The following is a 27,642-nucleotide window of genomic DNA, read 5'->3' as shown; positions in this document are numbered from 1 at the left end:
CTTATTATTAGGTTAGTGTGTCACCCACCTTGCACTCTGAGTTTGGTCTTTCCCAGTGCAGTTCCTGCCGGGTTTTGAGCCACACAAATGAAGGTGCCAGAGTCCGACAGCGACGCCTTGGAGATCTGGAGACTTCCATCAGGAAGTATCGTGTAATCTCCACCTAATGCAAACCAAGAGATCAAGTTATGTGTTAAAGTATTCATACCTCTTGAACCTTTAATTTTTTTGTCACATTAAAAATAAACCTGTAAAAAAACATGTCATTTTTTTATGCCTTTAAGTTTCCAGGTTATTAATACTGTTCCAAGGCTCTGTAGAAGGAGCTGTTACCAGTGGCGTGTATGTTGATGCCCTCCTTCTGCCAGGTAATGGTGGGCCTGGGTGATCCTGTGGCTCTGCAGGCCAAAGTAACGGGACCGTTGTGAATCACATCCAGTGTTGAGGGATGGGACTGGATCACTGGGAGTTCTGAAGAGATGAATGGAGAAAAGATGACGGTGCTACTTATCGGCTGTCACACTTTAAAGTGAAGCACAGTGACAATTTTTGCTTTATCGGATGTACTTATGTCTGTCTTCCTGGCAGCTTCAGAATGACCGTTTAGAAGTAAAACTAAAATCAAAAGATTCATAGCTTGCATGGTCACAACACACACAGGCATGTTTTGTGTAGTTAGATATTAAATACTTCATTCAGTACTAAAGTACTGTGATGATGATCACTAACCGGTGGAAGAGACCAAATACAATTTGACAGTTTATTATTACCAGTGTAATAATAAACAGTTTTGGTAATTAATTATCAATTTTAAGAGATACATGTTTGCTCCTTTTGAACAAAGTATTTTGAAAAAGATTGACAAACTGTTCGTTTACCAGATTTTAATTAATAGCTCACAAAATTCTCTATGCCAATGCACTTCCATAATTGATTTTACATCTTACTTAAAAACGGAGTTTACAAACTCACAATGATGATATTTTTTTGCAAAGAAGTTCAACATCCTATGCCTCATTTTGATGTAGGATATTTTGAAACATTAATTATGTCACGCATTATGTTTTGACTCAATTTACAAAGCATTTCTAACGACATAGCTTGTTACCGCCTACATATTCTTACCGTGCACGGTAAGCTCCACTTCTCGGCGGGTGGAGCCTGCGACATTTTCGGCCATGCAGGTGTAGCGTCCAGCGTGACTGAACTCAGCAGAAGGGATTTGTACTTGACCTGAGTGAAGGTAAACACAAAAAAATTGCAGATACATTTATATCCTTCATGTCAGCTACCAAAGTTCAGACAGACAAACTATAGCTAATAAGCATTTAAAGTGACGTAAAGCATGAATAATTTAGTGGGCTACCGTTTGAAATCTGGCTAAAATTAAGAATATTGTTTGCATGAATAAAAATGTTACCTGTTGGCAGAATGCTGTATCCTTCGCCCTTATTGAGTAGCTTTATGCCACCTTTGCTCCAGTGGATTGCAGGTTCTGGCACACCAGTTGCAGTACAAGCAATAACCACCGGGGACAGTCTCGTCACAACAAGATCTGTGGGTTCGTCTGCTATGGATGGAGGAACTAGGACAACATGCAGAGTAAGAACATGATAAAATCTAAAAAGCCAAACTGATCCAAGTTACTGAGTAGAATGACAATCTGTAAACAACTGTTTTTCTCACCAATGACAGAAAGAGTAATGGATCTGGATTCTTCTCCTGCTTCATTAGAAACCACACATTTGTACTCTGCAGTGTCCTCCACTGTGGGAGCTATAATCACCAGGGAGCCTGAAGAGAGCAATCTGAAAATAATCGAGAGGGAAAAACATTTTTGAGAAAAGCTGTGGTACAATGCTTTGTTTCATCAACTACAACTTAAATTGTGTGACATAAAAATGCCCTTGAAATTACTTAAACTCTTTAGGTTAAAAAAAGTATTCATCATACCTAATGAACTTTTCCACGTTTCACTTACAATCACAGAATTCACTGTATGTCAATGGGATTTTATGTGATAAACAGATTTAGTGTAATTGTTAAACAGAGAGAAAAGGTTACAAGTTTTCGATTCTTTTTGGAAATAACAATCAAGCCTCTTGGAGCATGACTGTACCGCCCTTTCCCTTCTAAAGACAGGTTTTTGTCATTTCTTCTTGGCCAAATAGCTCAGAATTAGTCAGGTTGGTTGTAAAGTAGATTTAAGTCCACGTTTTGACTGGTTCATCCGAACACATGGAAATGATTTTCATCTAAAACCATTCCATTGTAGCTCTGGCTGTGTTTTATGTGTTAATGCATTAAGTAGTCTCAGGACTTATACTGCCTCCAACACATGCACCACTAGGATTGCTTTCTCCACCTTAAGGAGAATTTTTGCATTTTGCATCTTATGGCTTTCCTCAAACAACCATAAACAATTTATCTTTGCCACTATTTCATTACAATCAGATCTGTGGGGTGCATGACTAAAACTAAAAGTGTTGTTGGGCAGCCATGTTTTGCTAGGTTTCCTGAGAAATACTGCTGTCATTTTTAGAAGACAGAATAAACACTGCAGTGTGACATTTCCAAAGCCAGGGATGCTTTTTTGAAAATAATCCAATTCTAATTTAACACACAAACAAGTGGACTCTGTTTATAAATTATAGGCCTTATAGCACTTGGTTGTGTTAGTTTTTAAGGTGCTTCAGAGCATGGGAACTGAATGCCAATCCCCGTCACACAAACTTTATTTGTAAAATATGTGTGTATGTGAAACAAATCAGGGTTATATATTATTTTAAGCTGTAAAATCTCCAATTAAGTACACTGATGTTTGTGAATATGTTTTGACAAAATGTGAAAAGGTTCAGAATATCTTTGCAAAGAACTGTAAATCCTGACACACCTTTCACAAAATATGCCAAGAGAAAAGTGATAAGGATTAAAAATTAAAAAAAAAGATGATGTTCATAAATGAGTAAAGAGTGGGATGAAACCTGAATAGACCTGTACATATTCTGATTCTGCTCAGTACTGATGGTTCGACCGTTCTTCTGCCACATGATGGTGGGTTTGGGAATGCCGGCGGCCTCACAGGGTAAAGTGGTTTCCACATTGACAAGAACCGTCACATTGGTTCGACTGTTTGCAATAGAGGGAGCCACTGCAAGATGAGGGGGGGAAAGATTGTATAGTTACAGCATGACTGCATTTCTCTTCAGCATTGATTTGTTCATACATGTCTATTACTCACCATAAACTTGAAGGTCGACCCTCTTGCGCTTTGTACCAGCTGGATTTGTTGCCATGCACAGGTAGCGCCCGGAGTCTGTCACCTGAGCTGAGTGAATGTGTAAAGACCCATCCTCTGCAAATGTATATCTGCGTAAATATTGACAAATTAGACATGATACCACATCAGGGCATTGACGTTTAGGATATTTGTGAAAAGATGGTTTAGGATGAGCCAGTGTTGTAGTACTCGAGTCCGAGACTCGAACTCGAGTCCGAGTCATTAGCTAAATTTAGAGACTCGTGACTTGACTTGGACTTGAGCACTGATGACTCGAACTTGGACTCGGACTCCTACATTCAGATCATTCTGACTCGGAAATTGAGAAAAAGACTCAACTTTTTTTTTATATCATTAGGCTATAATTTTAATATGTCATTAGAATATTATTTGGTGTATGATTTTAATATCTAAATTATTAGTGCAATGGAATGTTACTGCTTCATGTCATACATCACACGTCACGGCATGTTCCTACAACGAACGTTAATTTTCACTGCGGCATGTCTGGAGGAGAGATGAGTGCCCGGAAGATTGTCCGTTTCGCATTTAAGGATTTCACCTGCATTGGCAGAAAATGGAGTGCAAAATGCTCCATATGTAACAGAACAATTGAGGAGACATTGGGGACTACCTCAAATTTCAATAGACATCTGTCAAGACTGCACCCAGAAAAGTAAGTGACATGCTACGTTAAGTTAACGTTAACTGCTATGATGGTTGGCTAACTAATGCCGCCACCTACAGTAGAGAGTTTGCCCATCAATAGGATTTTACTTGTGCCTGCTGATATCTACAGTATGTGCATAGTATGCAATATTACAGTGTTATAGCCTTATAGCATATTATTCCGTTATTTGTATTGGCTATTTTGAGGGTGCATTCAAGGAGCATAGAAGTTCACGTTAACTTGGACTCGACTTGATCAATAAGGACTCGACTCAGACTTGACTCGGATTTTTTTTAATGACTTGGACTTGAACACTGGAGACTCGAACCTGGACTCGGACTCGAGGCATAGTGACTTGACTACAACACTGGGATGAGCACATAACACAAATAACACAGTTTACCGGGGGCTATTTTCTGCTATTATGGCTCCATTTTTCCTCCAGGTGACTCGAGGCGGTGGCACTCCACTAACCACACATTCAAGAGCCGCTGGCTTGTTGATGTGAGCCGACACCATCAGAGAGCCGTCCTTGATAGTTGGAGGCACTGATGAGACAGATGTTCATATTAACAAGTTGTTTTAATTCTTATAAAATGTCAAATTTTATTGTGAAATTTAAAAAGCATTTTTTTAATTCCTTAATTTTTCCACTCAGTGTTTATTATTTACCATTGACCGTGAGGTTAAACAGTCGAGTGGTCTTGCCAGCGATGTTACTTGCCACGCAGGTATACTGAGCTCTGTCCGAGAGCTCTGCCATGTTGATCTGTAGATAGCGTCCACTGGACAGAATACGAAGTCGTGGTGACGTCTACACATGGGACAAACATCAATACAAATATAAATCAGACTTAGACTTAGACAACTTTATTTGTCATTTTGTATGCACAGAGTGCGTAAAGAACGAAATTTCGTTGCATACAGCTTGTAAATTGCAATAAAATTAAATTACAGTATAAGGTGCAGCAGTGATTTAAAAGTAAACAATTTAAATGTAGACTATGCAGGAGAAGTCACAGTGTACAGGTGAATATTTTTTTAAAAACATTTGCATGTGCAGAACTGATTGTGCAAGAGCATTTGTGCAAGAATACAGCTTGTAATTTACAGTAGATTTAAAATACAGAATAAGGTGCAGCACTGAATTTAAAAGTAAAACAATTGAAATGTAAACAATGCAGGAGAAAGTCACAGTGTACAGGTGAGTATTTAAAAAAAACATTTGTATGTACAGAATTCGATTGTGCAAAGGGCATTTGTGCAATAATGCATTTAAAAACTAAGAGTTTGGCAGCATTTGTAATGCTAGATGGAGATGCAATGATGCAAAATGTGCAAATGTGCAAATGTTGTGCAGAGTTTATGGGTTCTAGTTCAGCAGCTCAGCAGCAGTTCAGTGTGCTCTAAATCAGAGTTGACTTTCTTCATACCTGTGAAGTATTTCCTTACACTGTGTATTTGGCACTACTGTATTGTGTATTTCACTTTAATTATTATTCCCAGCTTTTATGTTTACCTGGATGCTCTACGTTTGAATGTCACTTTCTGGTGATACACTGTATTTCCCCATTAAAGGAGCCTAGTCATGTATTTTGACCATAAAAAGAATACACAAAAAAACATCTAGTCATCTTCAAATAAAACAATATATGCCAAATGTTTGTCCTCATAGTGTTTATTTAGTCTTCACTTACTTTACTTACTTACTTTCTGAGCCTGAAAAGAGCATGACCACCATACATGTCATGCTTCACTCAGTTAATTAGTGGAGCAGCTACACCTGCGCTGACCTTTATTACATGCATGGCTTTAATCTGTTACTCTGCCTTTAAATACCTGCCTTCCAGAGCCAGTCTCTGCCAGATTGTCTGAAAACCATCGGGTGAGTAAGTATCAGCATTTATCTTTGCCTGCCAACCAACTTTTCTGACCAGGTTCTCGTTGTATTCATTGAATTCATTGAATTGAATTGAATACTGCCACGGTGGCTCTGCCCAGATTTGTTATTTTACATTTGCCTGCGTCTGCCTGCTCCATGTTTTTTTTCCTTTAATAAACCTTTTAAACGTAAACACAGTGTCTGGCTTGAGTATCGGGATCTCTGCTTTGAAGAGCTTTACAATATATAAACATTGTTGTGCCACCTGCCTGCAGTATCGCCTTACTCTTTTTCACACCTCCATCACAGAGATATATTCGTAGGTGCCTTGTTGAGCGCTGAATTGCACGTCAACATCGCTGCCATATTGCAGGTGGCATAATGGAGAACATGCCTCATCGTGTGCAGCATGAATTTGTACCAACCGTTTCACATTATAAACCAAATCTACTGGCATTACCTTTCAAAGGTAAGAATTAACATATAGTTGTGATTGTGTTTATTCATTAAAACGTTGCATATATGTCTGTGGTCTCCATTGCTTCTCCTTGTTTACTCATTGCGCCCATGCGCAATATTGCACTTCCGGTTACATGGTCTTGTAATGGTGAATGTACACAAAAGCACTTCATTTACTAACAAACACAGCAAAAACAAAGTGTAAAACACATAAATACAGTAAGATATAATAAGTCAACAGGGTGCAATAATTCAATCAGAAAACCTTGCAACCATGGAGAGCAACTGCCATAGAAACTAATAAAGTCATGGTGCGTGACTAGGCCCCTTTAAGATACAAGGAATTCTATTTAAAAAAGAGTTATTCTATTCTTTCTAGTGATGCTTTTAGTAACCGACCTTTAGTGGAGTGCCGTCTTTGAGCCAGGTCAAAGTTGGAGGTGGAACAGCATCAGACTTGCACTCCAGAGTTACCTGACCGTTCTGCAGCACCGACAGATGCTGAGGTTTGCTTTCTCCAGAAATGTTGGGCGGCACTGAGAGATACAACAGCAGAAAAATGTGGAGATCAAAATTAACTACTATTATGTCTTTTATTAATTATTAGTAACACTAGTCATAAGTTCATTAGACAGAAGTATTCAATTAACTATAAAACATCTGTAAATTTTTATTCTTTAACATAAATCAATTTGCTGGGGAAGGTTGGGGGTAAGCCACTGAGCCATAGATTCAGACATAAATTAATGATAATAACAATAAAAGCATGACTGATGCAAAGCAGCAAAGTCCTGGATCAATACTTGAGATATACTGAATTCTATTCCAGCTACTCCTATGTTTTTTTTTTCCTTTTTTATTTATTTTACAGAGCTAGTCAATCGTGACTAAACAGATAATTGTTAAGACTTCTTTATTAATGTCTAAAACTAATTTTAGAAGCTACAATTATTTTTATTCACTATCAAACAAGAAATAACTAATACACAAGGTAAATCAACTTAAACCTAGGGATGGTGAAAAACAATTTTGCACAGGAAAAAAAGGCTGCAACAAGATCTTAATACTTCTGATTCTAAGCATCACAATTCAGCTGAACTTTTATTACAGACAAGGAGCCTTTATGAATGGGTTGGTGCAACTGTGATTCTTATGATTCTTGCTGAACAATCAATGTTTTGTTTCATAAAAAACGTCTGAGATGATATTCAGAAAGCTTTTTTTTAGTGCACAAGCTTTAAACTTTGATTTTTTTCTTTTGAATTTTCAAACACTTTTGGCTTTTGACCCCAAATTTTACGTTCTCAAAGACCAGAGACAACACAGTAGGAGAAACCTCGGTCCTAAAATATGGCCTTTTGGTCACTCACCATGCACTCGAACCAGGAAATCCTTGTCATCATCTCCTGCAGGACTGTTGGCTAAGCAGCTATATCTGCCTGTGTCCTCCAGCTGTGAGAGAGAAAAAAATCTGAGGAATTCATGATGTTCTTCTGATCTACCATTCATTTTATGGTAACATTTTCTTTAATTCTTTTAATTTTTATGATAACAGAATATATCTGTTGACAAAAAGAGCACAGGGTTCAGTTTAAATCTGCAGAGACCAACCTGTGCTGAGGTAACACGGAGTACCTCCCCTCCACGGAGGAGACGCAGGCTGTCTGTCTGTGGGAGTGGGCGCCCGTCCTTCAGCCAGGTCAGAGTGGGTGTTGGGATACCTGTGGCCTCACAGAGGAGCTCCAGGACATTATTAACCACGACAGAAACTTCTGCTGATTGATCAGTGCTCCTGATGCGTGGAGGGTCTGAAAAGGACAACGCAAAGAGAAAAAAAAAGCTTAAAAAAAGGATGAAAATAACAGCTACCCTATCCAGCGCCAAACTCCCTCCCTCCAATCTCACACCACAGGAAAGGAAAGCCATAAGATTGCTTAGCCAGGACCAAAGCATTACCATATTACCAGCAGACAAAGGTGTCACTCTATTGAGTGACACCAACACGTATGAGTCCTTGAAAAGGGATCCTACCAACTCCTACAACTAGAAAAAGACAAGGTAATTAACCACCCATCTTATTATAGGTTATATCCAGGGGAAGACATTCCATGCTTATATGGACTTCCTAAAATTCACAAGGAAGAAACACCACTCAGACCCATTGTCAGCAGCATTAATTCAGTAACATATAACATTGCTAAACAGCTTGCTAGTATTTTAGCCCCCCTGGTGGGGAACACACCACATCACATAGAAAACTCCAAGGACTTTGCTAACAAAGTCAAACATTTAAAAATGGCACCAGGGGAAACTCTGGTGTCTTTCAATGTCACTTCACTTTTCACTTGCATACCTACATCAGAGGCAGTAGAAACAGTCAGGAAACATAAAAGTCTGCTTTCACTCACCTAGGACCTTCAGGTTGAAGTGACGGGTTGCTTGACCAGCATTGTTACGAGCTATACAGCTGTAGCGTCCAGTGTCATTAACTTGGACCGGGCTGAACTGTAAGGTGGTGTTAAAGCCGAGGAGAACGACGCCGTGGTCAGCCGTTAAAGTCGCGCCATCTCTGAGCCAGGAAATGGCAGGAGTTGGGCTCCCGTCAGCAACGCAGCGCAACGACACCAAATGTCCTTTGATTACAGTCACGTCCTCCGTGGTTCCTGCTCCTTCCAGACCAGGCGGAACTGAAGACGGGGTTTTAGAAACTCATTACCGCTGGTTCTTAATTTTTCCTTGAATCTCCGAAATGTATGAACAAAGAGACTCACTGTGAACCTGTAGGCTGTAATGTCTGCTGTCAACTCCTGCTCTGTTTGATGCCACACATGTATAGCTTCCGGCATCTGACACTTGGATTCGGGTAATCCTGGTACACATGAGGGCACAATGTTCTGTCATTTAACATTTTCATCTTCACATGTGACTATGCCGTAGTCCAGAAACATGCACAGGAAATATAAATAGTATGTATGCAAGGCTGAGCAAGAAGAACATTAATCAGGGAAGACACCAAAGGCCCCTTGGAACTCTAGGGGCCTGCAGAGTGTTGCTTAGGTGGAAGAAGCTGTCAAAAGAACAATTATTAGTTGTGCATGATACAGATCTGGCTTTTGTGATAGACTGCAAAGATGAAAACCCCTGTTGAAAGAAATCCATGCCTGAAAGATGGAACTCTGGTTAGATGAGACCAAAATAAAACAACCTGACTTGCATACAAAACATACTGTGTGAAGGAAGACTATCACTGTACATTAGCCTGAATGCACCAGCCTCAATGGAAAACATGGTGGTGGCCTGTAGATCAGGGGTCACCAACATGGTGACCAAGTAGCCCCCGAGGACCACATGTGGCACCCACAAGCCTGTTCCAAACACAGCACAATCCACCAGTGAGCTGCATCTAAAAGTTAATTTTATTCGGTTACTCTTCCTGTTTACTTGCATTTATAAAGATTTAAAAATGACAATATCTATAACAAAGCATGAAAAATGTGTTTATTTTACATAAAGTTAGGATGAACTCTGATTCTTCTAGTTAAAATGTCAGTAATGGTAACCCTTCGTATGACACAACGCCAATGAAGTAGCTCTCAGTTTCAAAAAGGTTGGTGACCCCTGGTGTAGATACTCTCTAATAGAGACATGAAGAGCTGCTCAGAGGTTTTGGGAAAATGTTTGGAGTTAAATACTGGCACAACTGGAAGAAAACTACTTGAGACTGGGCGGTTTCTTCTTCCAGCAGGACAACAACACTGATTAATTAGGCAGATGAGCCCATTCAAAGACCTTTATGCCACTTGAATTCTGTGGTAAGAACTGAAAATTGATGTTCACAGGCCATCTCCATCCAATCTGACTGTGAGCTATTTGGTAAAGGAGAATGAGAAAAGGTTTCTGTCTAGAGGTGCAAAGGTAGAAGAGAGATAGACTAAAATGTGGTTCTGCGAAGCACAGGGCAGTACTTAGAGTAGCGGCCTTGCGTCTTGATCCCGGGTTCAAATCCCAAAAACTGCCACTCTGTGTCCCTGAGCCAAAAGAATGCTCCCCTGGTGTCACACAGTGAAAAGCCTACTGATCCCTACAAAGGATGAGCTACATACAAATGACAAATATCATTGGACTGTATGTTCCAATGACAAATAAAGATTATTATTATTATTATTGACTCAGGGTGGCTGAACAAGAATGTACACCAAAATCGTTACATTTCTATTCATAGAAAAATGTTTGGATGAGTAACAATTGTGGTTAGTATTGGTCACATCACATAAAACCCCAATAAAAATTATTACAATGATCCAAGTTTGTGGTTGAAACATTTCAAAATAGATTTTTCAAGCAGTATGAATAGCTTTGCAAGGCCATTATTTTATGATAAAATATATACTTAAACATTAAGATCTCTTTTGAAACAGAGAACCTGACTGCCTTCTTTACGTTCCCTGACCACTGACCTACCGGAGCACTTGTCCTGCAGAGAGGAGCCGTATGTTGGAGGAGATTGGGAGGGGGAGCCCATTTCTCAGCCAGTTCAGTTGTGGCCGAGGAGACCCAGTAGCAACGCATTCAATGCTGACAGAACTGTCCAGAACCGCGGTCAGATCCTCGATCGCCTCACTGCTGGCGAGAATTGCTGGGGGCACTGTGAAAGCACATTGAGTTTGAGATGAAAAAAGAACAAGATTTTATATATATATATACTTTGAGTATAAAATAATGGAATCAGACCCACCGTATACATGCAAATTAAATATTCTGTCCTCTTCTCCGGCAGCATTGGAGGCCACACAAGTGTACTTCCCACTGACAGCTGGGTCTGCTTGGGTCACACTTAGAGTATTACCATTTGGACTGATCCTAGAGGAAAAGAAACAGAATGTTTACAGTCTTTAACATCCTAGGGAATGCCCAATGCTATTTCAATATGTAAAGGAATCCATCAGTGCTGGTTTGGACAGCCTGCAGTTCGCCTACAGGGAGAATCCCTCTGCAGAGGATGTTGCCTCGTTGGCACTTCACACGGCTCGGAATCCACTGCAGCATCTCAAAACGCATAAAATGCATAAAAAATGTTTTTTAAAGTGTGTTCAAGGTGAATGGAGCGAAGGAATTATATGTTATTCCTATGTAAAGGCGTGATCAGTAGCGGATTAATGGTCGGTGATGCGAACGGTGCATTTTAAAGAACACAAATGGCGCAAATCGGGTGAATAGAACGAAGCAAAACTGCGAATGTCGCGAATGGTGAACGTGCATTTAGAGCTAAGTGAATTTTCGCTCGAGTTCAACAATCTGAATCTTTCTGTCAATTCCCGTTGTATTAAGGGTCCTCCTTGTCCATTAATTTAAGCACAATATTTTTTCTTATATATTACATATTTAGACAGTGCAATTAGGCTATATTTCTATTTAGTGACCGAAGACGCCTGTAGTTTGTGTCCCAGAGGGTGATCCATCCCCGACGCGGGGCAGCAGCTCCTCATACTGGTTCCTGGACAGACAGCAGACAGAGGTACTGCTGGAAGCGACCTTCATCCAGACGCAGCTCCACATGGTGGTACTCGCTGAACCATGTGCATCTCTGGAGGATCTGGTGGACCCAGGGGACGACAACAGCGTTTTTTGGCTTTCTGCATTACAAACAGCTCCATGACACATTCTGTAAAATGCATGTTTGCGATGGCGAGTTGAACTGAAAAGAGGAACCGGCAAGCGGATAGACGCTCCACCTCACATCTCCCCCACTGATCCTCAACACTCGTACTCCACAGGGTTGTGTCCCACTACTGCACCTCACAAACACGGTTGTGAAGTTTGCAGACGACACCACTGTGGCGTGTCTCATTTCCAACAATGATGAGATCCACTACAGAGATGAGATCCACAATCTGACACAGTAGTGCTCCAGGAACAGCCTCATCCTGAATACCAGAGAGACGTGTTGACAGCTTATAGTTCCTGGGCATTCACATCTCATCTGACTTCTCCTGGACTGTGAACACCTCCCACCTGGTGAAAAAGGCTCAACAATAGCTCTTTTTTCTTAGGAAATTGAAACAGACTGGACTTTCTACTCAGCTGTTAAACTTTTTACAGCTACTATAGAAAGCCTCCTGGGTCTCAGCAAAATGGTGTGGTATGGGAGCTGCACGTCACAGGAGAGGAAAGACTTAACATAAGTGGTGAAGGCAGCACAAGGGATTGTGGAATGACGTTTTCAAGATCTGGATCTTGTGTTTATGCCACAAGAGTCCAGCAAATGGGCCAGGCGCATCGCAGAGTATTTATTGCTGGAGGTTTTCCTTCCTGTTAAAGGGGAGTTTTCCTCTCCACTGTCGCTTCATGCATGCTCAGTATGATTGCTGCAAAGCCATCCACAATGCAGACAATGGTTCACTGTGGCTCTTTCAGAAGGAGTGAATGCAGCAAGTTAAGGAATCGATGCAACCTACTGGGTTTCCTTAGATAGGAAACTTTTTGACCAATTTGACCAATTTGTATGATTTGATAGAATTTGACTTTGTAAAGTGGATCGAGGTGACATGTGTTGGGAATAGATGCCATGTAAATAAAATTGAATTGAATTGAGTGTATCATTGATGGAGCGTTCAGGTGATTAATTCCTGCAACACCAAAGTAATCTAGATTGTTAGTAAAGGGACTGCTATCAGACTTTTTGGACTCAGATGAGTTTTATCAGAACCTAAACACTATGTGCACACTTTCATCTTTTCTTGAAGTGTGTTGATCAGTGCAATCAACTGAAATCATTAATAAAGTGTGGAAATATTATGTTTTGTCGTGACTGTGTATTATATGTAATCTGTGTGCATTCTGTCTCATTGAAAAGTTCACTATGGTAACACATTGTGACAAAAAGATTGTTGATGCTGCTGTGAAATTCAGAGGATGTTACTTTGAAGAAAGTTAATTTGAATAAAGATAAACCAAACCCCTGAAAACTATTGTAAATATTTATTGTACCTGACTGATTATAACATAATCATGGTAATTTTGTTGCAAAGTTTAGCAAGTAAATTATTCCCATTTACTCTTTTTTATAAAGCAGTATGATTAGCCTCTCTCATTTATAAAAGTAATTTAGGCCAGACTGTATAGAGTTACTCCAACAATTCACCATCCAGGGAAAAAGTTTAAAAAAAACCCTGAGAGGTATATATTTAGGTACCTGAGACCGTTGATTTCTGTGCTCTTGATGGCTTCTCCATCTTTCAACCACTGGATTGTTGGAGTTGGAGTTCCCTGAGCTTCACAGACCAGCTCAATGCTTTCATTTACAAGGACTCCCACCTCGCTGGGCATTTCTGATCCCGAGATACTGGGTGGGACTAAGAAGAAATGATTGGATTAGCTGCAAAACAGCCGGCACATTTAGATATGCTGATTGTGCTAACAAAAATAGATACATTTCTTCTTTTAAGGTACTTTCCTAAGGGATTAAAATTTTTACACCACAGTCTGAGGGATTTTTTTCATACCTTGTATGGTGAGGTGGTAGCTCTTGTGTGCTTTACCCTCAACATTATAGGCCAAACATGTGTAGGTACCACCGTCAGAGGGTTGCAGCCGTGATAACTGTAGTTTGCTGCCTCCTGAGAAGATGTTCATCTCCAGAGATTCTGAGTTCTCTAAGGAAAATATTAAGTTTCCACTATTAGGATTACGCACATAAACATCAGACAAAAGCATTATTGTATCATGATTTCAAGAACTATTCATGTTTGTTAAAGGAGCAACAAGCGAAACTCCATTATCTTAGATAGAAAGAACTACAAAAAAGGTATGTGGAAAACTATAGGTAATATTTCAGATGGACTGGTATGACGGCACACCGCATCTCTCTATGTTGTCCTCCAGTCTCTTGATAACATAGCCGGCCGCGCATGCATGTACGTGCACGTGAACAGCTGCCCCTCAGGATTCTGTTCAGCACCTCCCGGCCCTAAATTTCCGCCGTCAGAGCAGCGCAGCGTTGGAGCAACATGGCGGAGAGCACCCCCGGCAGATCGAAATGTTCTCTTACAAACAACACTATAAAGTTAAGTTACTTATTTCTTCATTATAAATGTTCCTCTGAGAGGTGAGGCTGGTTTGCTGTGTTCTTATCCTTAACAAATATGCCCATAGGAGGCGACGTGAGAGAAGGGATGTGAGGGGCAGGGTGACAGCTGGAGTGAAGGAAATAAGAGAGGCGTGGCTTGTCACACATCTTGTTCTGGTCTACAGACTGCTCTCAAGCACCGCCTAGTGGTGAAATGTCGCTTAATTTTCCTTTAAGTCCCAGAACCATTAGTTTGAGAAGTTTTTTGAGTTTCTTATTTCTGCCTCTAAGTTAAGAAGTTCACAGTCATTTCCTTATCATTTTCATTGTTTTTTTAAGCTGTACTTGACTCAAATGTCCTTGCAAAAGCTTCTGAATAATTTGTCACAATTTTAAGTCAGGTTTGTAGAAAACCTTGCTTGCACACACCTTCTCACTTGTGTCCACATATTTTCTTTGAGACTGAGATCATTGTTGCCCTGGCAACCTACCCCGGGTGTCGCGCAATGACCGCTGAAAATAGCCACCTCTATGTCGTCGCATTAATAAGCAGCAACAGACAGCCTTTAACCCCGACGTCATTATGTGACGGAAACGCACGTGGATGATGATAGTCAAATCCAGGCCTACAGCACTCTGAAAATGAGGTGGTCTGTGCTTGTATGTCATGTTACGCAAAGGATTGTGGGATTCCTTATAGTGCTGGTAAGGGACATCGCAAGGTGCCAATGCTAAATTGGCCGCAAGAGGAAACATACAGGCTCCTTTTCCTACCTCTTTCCTTACTGACTGCAATATTCCAACAGCATTTATCATGACGGCTAAAGAGATCTTACCCAAAAGATGTACAGTACTCAGATAGAGGCAGAGTTTTTAAAGGCGTGCAGCTCTCAAAGGTTCCTTTTTCTGAATTTCATCCAGTATAACAAAAAGTGTTTCTGAACAGGATTTCCAACTTTACCTTTAACATGGAAGTTACATTTATAATAGAATGCATTAAAAAATACTCCCAAAATGTTTTTAGAAACCTAAATAACCTGAAACAATAAACTTTAGATGAATAACCTTTACAATTTTTACTTTTATTAGACAGTGTATGTAAACATCTGGTTCCAACTATATAATATCTTGTTTTTTTCTTAGCAGGATATAATCACACTACCTATATTGAGTCCATTTTTCAGCCATGTAAGGCTGGGCGGAGGGATTCCAGCAGCATCGCATGTGAAAACAACTGGGTTGCTGATTGTTTCCACGACACTTTCCTCCGATGGGCCATCGATACTGGGAGGAACTGAATAGGAAGAGCTCTTTGTTATTTTGTGGCATTTAAAAAAACGCTACATTTATTTTTTAATCTATGCATTGATAATTATTGCGCATGACTCTACCATGAATGTTCAAGTGGAAGTTTTTGTTCACTTGTCCGGCAACATTTGAGGCCATGCAAACATACTGGCCAGTATCAGACACCTGCAGAAAATAAAAGGGTTCAAAATATTGGAAATACAAATAAACACTGCACACATCAGAGACATTTAGCAAAAGTATTAACCTCCTTTTAACCCTCTTTTTTGTCATGTTACACGGCAGAATGAAATAGGTACATGGATTTCAAATACGAAATAATCTAAAAACTGTATTTGTATTTGGCTCCCTTTGAAACTTCCTTTAAGAGTCATTGTATTAGAAGAGAATCCACCTGTGTGTAGTTTAATCTCAGTATAAATCCATCTGATCATCTGAAAATCGAAAGAGTACAACAACTTCAAACCTACCAAGAAGGCTGTCTACACAAACTGGTAACTTTAGAAGACGTGCAAACATCCACAGCTCACGTCTGAGAAACTGTTGACTGGAAAATTGTTAGTCACCTGGTCCACAAATTTAGCCTTTATGTAAAAGTGAGAAAAAAGAAAACTAGTCCTGCTTGCAGTTTGTCATAGGTTATGTAGGTGACACAGCAGTTATTTGGAAGGTGGTCCTCTCATCTGAAGTAACTAAAACCAAAGTGTTGCAGAAAGCTTACACTGTGCATTATACATGGTGGTGGCACAACACCATGTATAACTTGGGATATAACTTTTTTTGCAGAGAGCCTTTGCAAAAAACAAAGTTCACATTATATCAGATTTTAATAGTGCCATTAATTATTAATACAAATATTGTTTGCATTTAAAAGTAAACAAAGCATAAAACTATGATATGCAATGAAATTACCTATTCATGATAAAAAAAATATATCAAATAACATAATATTTTTCCATTAACAGTTGATAGGTCAATGAGCCTTATGGTTTGTATTTTCTTCCCCTTTCGGGGCTTTGAGGTTGCATATTTTGTCCACTTGAGGGAACACATGTTTGTTTCTAGAGGGAGCAGCAGAACAGCGACTCCTAGAGTGGCAGAATTTCGTGGGAAATTGTGTAATATCGGACTTTATTGACAACACCTTTGCTTCTTCATCAGCCATTCTAATTCCCTCGATACATGCAATAGTCTATTAAAGGCCTTTCTGTCAAACCTAGAACAACAGCAGTTTCAAGGAAATAATTGAACAGTAACAATGCCCACATGGATAATAATAAAGTTCATAATGGCATATGCTACAATCATAATTTTAAAATGATTATAGTAGTAGATTAAATATCAATGTGTATAAGTAGTATTTTAATGCAGGCTGATAAAAAACACAGATAAGGAAACAGAATCACTGACAAAGCTAATTGGTTTCTGATCAGTGGTTTCATATATTAGCTCATTAGCTGAGCTCTGGAGAGCCTGGCTGCATGCTAGTGAGGCAATTTAGCCAATCTGGCCTGTTTGGCAGTGGTGTCAAACCCCAGCCCTCCAGGGCTGTTGCCCTGCAACTTTTATATGCATCTCTGCTTCAACACACCTGAGTCAAATAATCAGGTCATTAACAGGACTCTGGAGAACTTTACTACATACTGAGCATGTAATATAGCTATTTGTTTCAAGTGTGCAGGGCAAAGGACACATCTAACAGTTGCTGGACACCAGCCCTTGAGGATTTGAGTTTTAAACCACTGACTTAAACTATCTTGCAAACAAAACTAGGCAGAAGTCTCTAGATGTGCAAAGTTGGAAGAGACATACAATAGTGGTTCTACAAAGTATTGACATGGGGTGCTAAGCACAAAGGCACAGCAAACTTTTCAGATTTTAATTTGTAAGAAATATTACCAACCATGTACCCTTCTTCCTTCCATGTCACAATTATGTGCTACTTTGTGTTGGTCTATGACATAAAGTCCCAATGAAAACAGTACAGTATTTAAGGAGTCGGTATTTAATATGACTCAACAATCTACGTCACCTCAGAGCGTTTGATCTGAAGTATTTGTCCTCCAGGCAGAATATGTAAGTTTGTTGTTTCTGCCACCACTCTGCCATTCTTGTACCAGGTGATAATGGGAGGAGGGATGGCATTGGACTCGCACTCCAAGGTCACAGATTTCCCAACAAGAACGTTAACTTCCACAGGAACGTCTCCGCTATTTCCGCGGATACTCGGAGGAACTGAAGAGACGAGATAAAAAAAAGAACATTACAGTGTCTAGATCAAAACCAAAAAGGAATCTGTAAAAAAGAAAAAAAAAAAATAGGCGTCGGGCTGACCATAAACAGTGAGATAGATGTATTTGTAAGCCTGTCCTGCTGCATTTATGGCCACACAGCTGTACTTTCCGCCATCAGATACTTTTGCTTTAAGGATCTGTAAAGTTCGGCCGCCTGAAGAGACAAACGGACACAAACGTTTTCAGAATATTATATAATTTTTCTTTTCTTTCCACCTCTTTGAATAGAAATATTTCTTCTCTTTTCATACAACTGATAACTGTTTCTGTACCTGGCATGATGAGGACATTACTTTTAGCCTGTATGGGCCCTCTGTCATTTAGCCAGCTCAGTGTGGGAGGAGGGAAGCCGCTAGCTTCACAAGTCAGGGACACAAAGTTGTTCACCACCACCGTCACGTTCTCTGGACTCACACCGACAACTGTGGGAGGCACTGCATGGCAAAGGACAAACGTGCAGTATTCCAAACAAGGTTTTCATAAAAGCACGAAAACAACAGATTCAGTCAACCTACAGTCTCCACGCTAAAATGATCTAATAAAAAAAGCTAAACGATTTTAAAAAAAAGATTCTCCAATAACTCACCATGAACATTCAGATTAAAGTGTTTCTCTGCACTTCCAGCTGCGTTTTCAGCCACACACACATACTGTCCTGTTTCTGATACCTGAGCATTCAACACCTGAGGGAGACAAAAACTGCTCAAAGAACAACGTAAAGTACACAGTATCACTTTAACACTGTTAGAACAAGATTTCAGGCTCAAACCAAATTGAAAAAAGAAAAAAACACCCCAAGAATGGTTAATCTTTTAAAAAAAGATGTACCCCGCCTCTCGCCCATTGACAGCTGGAGACAGGCACCAGCACCCCTCACGACCCCACAAGGGGATAAGCGTGACGGAAAATGGATGGATGGATGGAAAAAGTTGATCGTTGAAGATTTTTTAGTTAAAGAGAAATATATATATATATATATATATATATTTTTTTTAATATGACCTAAACTATATAAGATAATGTTATTTATGACTGAAGATAAAATAAATATGAAAAATCTGAACATATGCTTCATAATTATTCGATAATTACAAATATAAAATACTTTACAAAATCTTAACCCAAAAAGTTATCCTAAATGTGAACTTCACAAATAATAAACTAAAAACTACCATTACAAAACAAATGAAACACAAATAATAGCAACTCTTAAAACAATTTATATTGCAATGTTTTTCCAGAAAAAATGTGAGATTGTAGGTTAAAATTATCAGGGTTTTTTTTGGGATGAATATTATCTATTTAAAAAAAAAAACATAAGCGAAATAAACACTTATAAGAAACATTGAATATCATCAGTGTAAATCGGTGATTCAGTCTAAGCTGCTGCCTACTACTAATTTCAAAGTCAGAACTTCAAATTGTCCAGCTAAGTTAAATTTGTTTCAGCATGACGGCATCCTAGCTCACCAATCGACTACAGCGTGTTTGTCTAAGGTGGCCTCTTATATCCACCTCTGCTTCCTGGTTGTTACCTGAAGTGCTCGTCCATTGGACAAAACCCTGTGTGGTCCGTCTGAGCTCAGCTGCTGACCATCTTTAAACCAAGTGATCCTGGGGGCCGGGTTTCCATCCACGTGACAGTCCATTTGGGCAGTTTTGTTGACCAGAACAATGACTTTGTCTGGTACGTCACTGTCTGACCCTCTTATGCTTGGAGGTACTAATGCAGTGAAGAAAGAAAACATGAAAATTGGCTTTAAGTCTGAGGAAGACATTGCAAAAAAACCTTAAAATATTTCTGTTGTAATGAAGACCTGGTATCCATCTTTGCTTCAGTTCTCCAACAGTGAGCTTTGGGAGTTTTTACCTCCCGTGCCATCCTCCTCAATACAAACACAAACTGTCCAGCTATTTTTGTCACAGCTCCAGCTGTTTTTAAAATGTTGCTCTCATTTTACATTTTCACAAGTACACAGATCAACACTGACCTGGTACAGCTGAATGGCAGGATCTTTTGTACATATCTTTTTTTTAAGAATGGTCAATGCAAAAGAGATTTTCTGTCATCCTATTTATACCCAAGGGTTATGGGTTGCTGTTTAAAACATCCCAGACTTATTGTTACACACATTAAAAAAGCTTTAAATACATTTTATTTTCATACAACTTAATAAATGTGCCAAAAATAGTGAGACTGGGGTTTTAAGAGTTACTGTCAGAAAATAAGTTTAAATTTTTTTCCCTAAAAAATGTGTTGAAATTAAAGGTTAAACTTGAATCTGAAAGAGAAACAAGCCCTGAGCATGACAGAACCTCCACAACACTTAACAATTCACATAAACTCCTTTCTAAATTCCTCTTTTGTTTTATTGGTGGCTGAAAAGCTTAATTTTGATTTAATCTTGCCAAAGCTCACAGTTCCAGTTAATGTCTCATTTTGAAAAGTGGCTGAAGAGCTTCTGCGTCACATCAACCTTTAATCCAAAAACCGATACCCAGCGCTTGCTAGACATGAAGTAGCTTTCTTCAGCTATAATGCGGGTAAAGTGAACAAAGTTTTGTGCACTGACCATGCTGAAATTTATACCACAGCCAAAAGATTACCAATATAAAGTTTCCACACTGCAAAAATAGAACTAAAAATAGGAAAGTATTTCTTGAAATGAGAGTATTTTTCTTTGATTTGAGCAGATAAATACGATTATTTGCCAATGGAATAAGATTTTTACACTTAAAATAGGAACAATTCATCTCCATCATCTTATTTCAAGTGCAGTATATCTAATTATGTTATTTTAGGGGTCAAAATACTCATTCTATTGGCAGATAATCTTATTTACCTGCTCAAATCAAGGAGAACTACATTCATTTTAAGAAAATGTTACTTATTTTTAGTTCTCTTTTTGCAGTGCAGGCACTTTTCAATTTAAAAAAAATTTAAAGTTTTAATGAAAAAAAATGTTAATTTTTGTTTTATAGGAACTAGGGATGCCAATAACTCCAGCACAGACGCCTTTATTAAAAAAAATATTATTACCTAATAATAGATTGTTCCAAAATGATAAAGATACTAAAAAAAAAAATTGTGTAAGATTATGCAACTGCCATAAAAATTGGATGCTACTTTATCTAAATAAATAAAAAACTCACCTAGCACTCTAACGTTATACAGGATGGAGTCTTCTCCCGCTTCGTTGATGGCCACACAAGTGTACCTGCCAGAATCTTCAAGCTGCGCCCTGGAAATCTGTAACACTCTCCCACCTGGGAACCAAACAACATGGGGTGTTATAAGTAAACTCCGTTTTTTTTTTTTTTTTGTTTTTTTTTTTTTTTACCCCATTTCTCTTTTTATTTGTGTTATTTCGACCCACCAGGTTGGATCAAAACTTTGTCATTAGAGGTAAGCGGTTGCCCATCTTTGTACCACATAAGGGTTGGAGGGGGTACGGCGTTTGTCTCACAGTACAGAGAGATGGGATTGTTGAGTATCACGTCGCGAGGATCCCCTCCAAAGCCCGGGAGCGACGAAGTATCCCCGACTCCACCGGGCCTGTTGAAATGTGGTGGAACTGCACAAAATGAAAATAGATAAATAAATAAATCCAATTTCAACCCGACTTCAAAGCTTCTTTTTGAATACAAACGTTATCCCTCGATGTGTAAAATCTCCACAACATTAAACCCCCTGTAAACACGTGCGCACCAGTCCAACCAGTTCACCTTGTATATTTACATCAAAGTCCTTCTCGTCCTCTCCAGCTATATTAGTGGCAACACAGGTATAGCGGCCAGTGTCTGACACCTGGGCGTGTTTGATCTGAACGATGCGGCCGTTGGCGATGATGGACACATGGTCATCTGCCAGCAGGATCTAAAGAAAATCAGGTAGTCAAATGTCTTAGCTGCATTTTGTTTTGAGAAACAAAAAAAATGTTACAGAGGGAATTAACGATAGTGTTCAGGATTCCCACCTGTCCATCTTTATACCACTGCAGCGCTGGAGTAGGAAAGGCCTGAGCAACACACTCCAGGGTCAGCGTGCTGTTAATTTTGATCTTTACCTGTTTAGGGGCAAGTCCCTCCCCGGGGATATCGTTCTTATTAATATGTGGAGGAACTTTAGTAAAAAAAAAAAGATTTGTGTCAATGTATTGATCAGATAGATAGATAGATAGATAGATAGATAGATAGATAGATAGATAGATAGATAGATAGATAGATAGATAGATAGATAGATAGATAGATAGATAGATAGATAGATAGATAGATAGATAGATAGATAGATAGATAGATAGATAGATAGATAGATAGATAGATAGATAGATAGATAGATAGATAGATAGATAGATAGATAGATAGATAGATAGATAGATAGATAGATAGATAGATAGATAGATAGATAGATAGATAGATAGATAGATCTCACCATAAACCTTGACCTCATAGTGCTTCAGGGTCTCTCCCGCCTCATTTGTCGCTACACAAGTGTACCTGCCAGCATCCTCTTTCTTAGCATTTAGAATCTGCAGTGTTCGCCCACCTATTAAAGATAGGACCATTTCATATCATATCGATCAAATGTAAGGTTGCAGTCTGCTTTTCCACACTTGTAACCTCAAACCTGGAAGAACTCGAACGTTGCGGGTGGATTCGAACAGGGTGCCGTCTTTGAGCCAGGTGATCAAAGCAGGGGGGAAGGACTGGACTTCACAAACCAGTGAGGTGGGGCTGCTCAGGGTCACTGTAACCTCTTCTGCAGAAATATCAGGACCCGAACCAGCGATGGTGGGAGAAACTGACAAAGAGGAGAAATTTGTTGGAACCCCTGGTAAAGATGTGTACAAGGCCTTGAAATAATCTGTCTTCTATTGTCACGGGACAACCTCACACTACAAATTCAGGAATAATCCAAACTTATATTGGACAACATTTATTAATTTCTTTTATTTCATTCATAAAAAAAATAACCATCCTTGAAAAAAGGTAAAAGTAATTGAAAATATGAATGAAAAGGAGCAAAAGCAAGATTAAATTTATAATGTTTGCTCGGATTCACAAAAAACAAAAATAGAAGTCAAAAACTCAAAGGTCCATTGGTAACACATGGAGAAAAGAAAAGCCACTCAAAACACCAAGACACATAACAAAACACCACCCTGATCACTAATATATAACCCTTCATCATATATTCAGATACAACCAGATTTATATGTATAATATCCAGGTAATTCCAAAGGCTTCATGATGCCATGGAGCTTAACACGTTTCCCAAAGCCTTTGCAAGAGAAACAGGCCAGCAGCATCACATACTCTCCATCTTACTTGCAGTGAGCATGAAGTGCTTTACCCTACATTAACTGTTTGATTCACAACAGACGGGGGTCTGTTGTGAATCAAACAGTTAATGTAGGGTAAATGTCTGTAGTGTTTGTTACAGAAAAGCCAAATCCTAGTCTGAGTTGACCAAAACACATTAGTTTCCAGATAAAGTCCTAGTCGACATTAGCAAACGCATATATTTACCTCAGTGATGACAGAGAAGAAACGTATTTTTTATATTTTAATCCCAAGCAACTGATGGGTGTGTACATGGGCGCCATGAAGACTGGAAAACCCCAATCAGCCACTCTTTGCTGTAATACTTTTATATTTGGCTTTGGAGCCTTTTTACTTCCCTTTCCATCCTGCTCACTGTGTCCAGCTTTCTTTGTCCCAGTTAATGTTGTTTTAAACATTTCAGTCATTGCTCTGAATGCAGAGATGGGCAAATTTAGGAAAGTAGGTTTATCCTTTTAGCAACTTGCTCAGTTATAAAGATCAACATCCATCTTTCACATTTGTATTTCCTATTATTAAGAGTGAATAAGAGAAACTGTTCACTTTGTTATTACCTTTTTTTACCTCAGAGAATAGAGAAATCAATATATTTTTCATAAAGAATTAACCAATGTGATCAATTTAAAATATGTATATATGTACATTTTAGGGAGGGGGGATATGTTACATTTCATTTTTAGGAATAAATAGAGATGCAACTAATCAGATCACCAACCTAATTCTCCCAATGAAAAATACTTAAATTAAAAGTTGAAACTGCTCCTTTTTTTTTCCTGAAAAGGAAACAAGCTCCAGATGGCAAGAGGCGCTGCCATCTTGCAGCAATGTGACTGGTGGCCAGAAAGAATGTGTCATAATCCTTAGGTGTTATTTTTGGGTTTGTTTCCGTTTCTGCCGTTTCCGTTTTGCTTGTTGCTGCCATTTTTAGTTCATGCATCTGTGGATTGAGTTTGTTCATTCTTTGTACATTTTGAATTGTTTCTAATGGCTTTCTTCCATGTTTTCCCTTCAGTTCCTGTTCATTCTACTCCTTCCCTCAGCTCATCCGTCTTCATTAGTCTCATCTGTTCCTCATCTCCCTCTGGTTGCCCTCCCCTATATCTGCTTTACCTTTCTCTAAACATGTCTCTGTATATGGCATTCCTCAAATGAAGTCAAATTGCTAAATTTTGAACAGCGCATGTGTTGCGGCCATCTTGTGGTCGTACAAACAGAGCGGTAACGCTTGAATAGTTTACTTGTATGAGTCATATAGTGAACAGATCTGTCCTGAATATCACTTCAACAGACATATTAATCAAACTCAATCAAACTCCTATCTACACTTTGGTCCTGCTGAAGCCTCACCAAACATGACAAAATGGGCCTTTGTGGCATGCCATATATACATTCCCCAAGAAAACAGAAAGTCATGGTCAACAAAAAAGCTAAATATAATGTAAAATCATTTTTACACGTGTTGACCAGGGAGGCCAACAATCCAGATAGATCCAGATCCAGGGATGTCTGGATCTATGTGCGTGTCACAAGTTGCTTTATTTAAATCTAAAACATTTCCTGTTGCGCTAAGATAAAGCGCCTGCATACCCAGAACATTGAGGTTGAAATGCCGCCTGCGTTCTCCGGCGCTGTTTGATGCCACGCAGCTGTATCTTCCAGTGTCGGCAACATGAGCCTCAAAGATCTGGAGGAAACGGCCATACGACACAATCTGTTGCCGTCTGTCAGGCACCAACAGCTGTCCATCCTTCAGCCATTTGATCTCTGGTGGAGGGTTACCTGCCAATACATTTAGATAATTACAGAGCTGGAAACACAAGTCTCGTTTATGAAGCTTACACACTATTTTTTAAAAGAGGAATGTGTAATTTACCTGACGCTTCACAGGTGAGGGTGATGTTTTGTGTCTCCTTTACTTTAGTATCCACCACTGTTTTCTCCATTACAATACTTGGTGGAACTGCCAATGAAACACTCAATTGGTTCAAGATTTTTCTTGAAATTAAGCCAAAATATCATAATATCCTAAATATTTTATGGTCATGATCAGGATTTTATCTAAAAATCCTCAAGAAATTGACTTTGTTTACCTAGAATGTCAAGGTCGAAGTTCTTCCGCTCTTCTCCGGCGCTGTTGGCAACGACGCAAGTGTACCTCCCGGCATCCGCCACTGCTGTGTGCAACAGACGGAGACTGCGTCCCCCTAAAAGTTAAACAGATCAAATCTGACTCTATCCCACCATAAACAGTCAACGCGCAGGGATATGTGCACAAAGTCAGTCTGGTTGAAGTGCATTCATCCTCTCCGAAGATAGAAATCAGTTAGTGCAGAGAACATCGGCTCACAGATGTTAAAACATTTAAAATCCCAGTTTAATGAGATTCGAGGCTTACACAAGGCCATGAGAAACTGCTGAGAAGATAAGCAAAAAACATCATCCAAATTCTGTAATTTACTGAATTAATGCTCCTTGATAAAATCAATATTGATGCTCTTAACTCACTCATATCATATTTTATATTTGTAACTTTGTTTTTTGAAGAAAGTCACACAGCCAAATTCCTCTTCAGGCATCATTTATCTGAAATTATCTAGAGAACCACATTTCTTAATTACAGTAATTATGCTTTTATTCCTGCAATTTCATATGCTTGAGGCCAACAATTATAGATTAACTTGGCAAAAATTCCTATAATGCTATAATAAACATTGAGTTTATTATAGAGGTGGCCCATTCATTAGAGCAGAGTGCTTGCGTCCTGGGAAGGTTACAAGTTAGCCGGTTCAAATCCCAGAGCCTTCCACTTTTGGGCCTTGGCAGGATCCTCAGGGGTGTGATAACTTATGGTAGCTCCCTGGGGACCATGCAGTCTGTGCTAGCATTATTCTTTGCTTTGTTCACCCCTAGATTCTTCGTGTTATCCTCTGCTGAGTTTCTGTTCTGTATTTATGTCTATTATTGATTAGGGTAAAGGTTATGTTTGTCCTTTATTAGCATTAGTTTAGTTAGAGATCCCTATTTGTGTTACCTGTTTAGTTTTCTGTTAGCTTATGTTCTTATTTTTTTAGTATTCAGTTGGATTCTTACCTATACTAGCCTTTCTTTAGCTCTGTTCTTGTGCTGCATTTTATTAGTGCATTGTTAGATTTAGTTTGCTTACTGTCCTTTATTTCTGTAGCTCTGTTATATCTTTTCCTTTTTAGTTTTGTTAGATTCCTCCATGCTTTGCCCATTATGGTGTCCCCTGTTAGGTTCTGTTAATTCCCTGCACCTGCCAGTCATTATCCCTCCTTTCATTCAGCCTGGTCGTATTCCTCAGTTCACCAGTGCCTCATTATCCATCTATTGTTTTCTTCAGTCACTTCTCCTTTAAATTCAGCTCTTTCTGTCAGGTGCATTGTTAAAAATGAAAATAAGATTTAATCTCTGAATTAGTACAGAGAAATTCATCACCTGACAGTTCTCAAGCTTTGATAAATTATCTTAAAATGACTTCTTTGTTTGAAATTATATGAGTTTTGTTTGTTTGCCTGCTTTTCCCCTCTGTCTTTTCAGTCCACACTCCAAACCAGTTGGTGGCGGTAGTGCACACTTACAGTTGTTTGCCAACCGGCAAAAAAGATTCTAGTAGAAGAAGATTCATTGTTAGGTCCTCTGTATTCATTCGTGAATGTACCCTGGTCTATTTCTCTCACTCTACTGAGTTCTACTGTTCTCCAATTTGCATTGCTTGTTGTCATTTCAGCTTTTAACTTTTTGCTCTCTCTCTTTTTTTTTCTTCATAGTAGGTACACCTGGTCTGGCGTTCTGTTAACTATGACTTCATCCAGTGAAGACAGATCACCCGCTACTACCATCTAATGTAGAACAGATCACTGGATCAATGTGTGCTTCTGTGCTTTTTTGTCTGTCTTGTTGTGTCTCTGTTCTGTCTTCTGTAACCCCCAGTCGATGGATGCAGATGACCGTTCACACTGAGCCTGGTTCTGCTGGAGGTTTTTCCTTCCCATTAATGGGGAGTTTTTCTTTCCACTGTCGCTTCATGCTTGTTCAGTATGAGGGATTGCTGCAAAGCCATGGACAATGCAGACGACTCTCCCTGTAGCTCTACGCTTCTCCAGGAGGACTGAATGCTGCTTGGAGAGACTTTGATGCAATCAACTGGTTTCCTTATATAGGACATTTTTTGACCAATCTGTATAATCTGACCCAATCTGTATAATCTGATTTAATTTGACTTTGTAAAGTGCCTTGAGATGACATGTTTCATGAATTGGCGCTATATAAATAAAATTTAATTGAAAACATTTTTATTGAATTGTTCTCTAGTCACTGTGT

The 27,642-nt window shown here is 39.2% G+C and overlaps 1 protein-coding gene across 2 annotated transcripts in view; it reads right to left on the bottom strand.

Annotated features, from left to right (window-relative positions):
• hmcn1 (hemicentin 1) overlaps nt 1–27,642 on the bottom strand; it is a 130,193-nt gene that overhangs the window by 26,876 nt on the left and 75,675 nt on the right. For both annotated transcript variants that reach the window (XM_036140937.1, XM_036140936.1), the window contains 34 exons: nt 25,392–25,505; nt 25,175–25,261; nt 24,889–25,080; nt 22,586–22,759; nt 22,391–22,504; nt 21,936–22,081; nt 21,685–21,835; nt 21,336–21,533; nt 21,112–21,225; nt 19,494–19,681; nt 18,545–18,641; nt 18,231–18,392; nt 17,999–18,112; nt 17,697–17,899; nt 15,748–15,829; nt 15,519–15,650; nt 13,794–13,943; nt 13,484–13,643; nt 11,027–11,151; nt 10,753–10,936; nt 9,063–9,160; nt 8,700–8,978; nt 7,903–8,099; nt 7,662–7,743; nt 6,691–6,827; nt 4,623–4,764; nt 4,354–4,498; nt 3,242–3,369; nt 2,995–3,151; nt 1,687–1,808; nt 1,421–1,585; nt 1,126–1,233; nt 334–471; nt 29–163 (listed from right to left, as the gene is read on the bottom strand). In XM_036140937.1, coding sequence (XP_035996830.1) covers nt 29–163; nt 334–471; nt 1,126–1,233; nt 1,421–1,585; nt 1,687–1,808; nt 2,995–3,151; nt 3,242–3,369; nt 4,354–4,498; nt 4,623–4,764; nt 6,691–6,827; nt 7,662–7,743; nt 7,903–8,099; nt 8,700–8,978; nt 9,063–9,160; nt 10,753–10,936; nt 11,027–11,151; nt 13,484–13,643; nt 13,794–13,943; nt 15,519–15,650; nt 15,748–15,829; nt 17,697–17,899; nt 17,999–18,112; nt 18,231–18,392; nt 18,545–18,641; nt 19,494–19,681; nt 21,112–21,225; nt 21,336–21,533; nt 21,685–21,835; nt 21,936–22,081; nt 22,391–22,504; nt 22,586–22,759; nt 24,889–25,080; nt 25,175–25,261; nt 25,392–25,505 — 4,920 coding nt within the window. The remainder of the gene's footprint in view (nt 1–28; nt 164–333; nt 472–1,125; nt 1,234–1,420; nt 1,586–1,686; nt 1,809–2,994; nt 3,152–3,241; nt 3,370–4,353; nt 4,499–4,622; nt 4,765–6,690; nt 6,828–7,661; nt 7,744–7,902; nt 8,100–8,699; nt 8,979–9,062; nt 9,161–10,752; nt 10,937–11,026; nt 11,152–13,483; nt 13,644–13,793; nt 13,944–15,518; nt 15,651–15,747; nt 15,830–17,696; nt 17,900–17,998; nt 18,113–18,230; nt 18,393–18,544; nt 18,642–19,493; nt 19,682–21,111; nt 21,226–21,335; nt 21,534–21,684; nt 21,836–21,935; nt 22,082–22,390; nt 22,505–22,585; nt 22,760–24,888; nt 25,081–25,174; nt 25,262–25,391; nt 25,506–27,642) is intronic.

Source organism: Fundulus heteroclitus, chromosome 9 (assembly GCF_011125445.2).
Source record: "Fundulus heteroclitus isolate FHET01 chromosome 9, MU-UCD_Fhet_4.1, whole genome shotgun sequence".
NCBI classification, from domain to species: Eukaryota; Metazoa; Chordata; class Actinopteri; order Cyprinodontiformes; family Fundulidae; genus Fundulus; species Fundulus heteroclitus.
The sequence above is the reverse complement of the archived record's forward strand: the minus strand, read 5'-3'. Positions and strand labels throughout refer to the sequence as shown.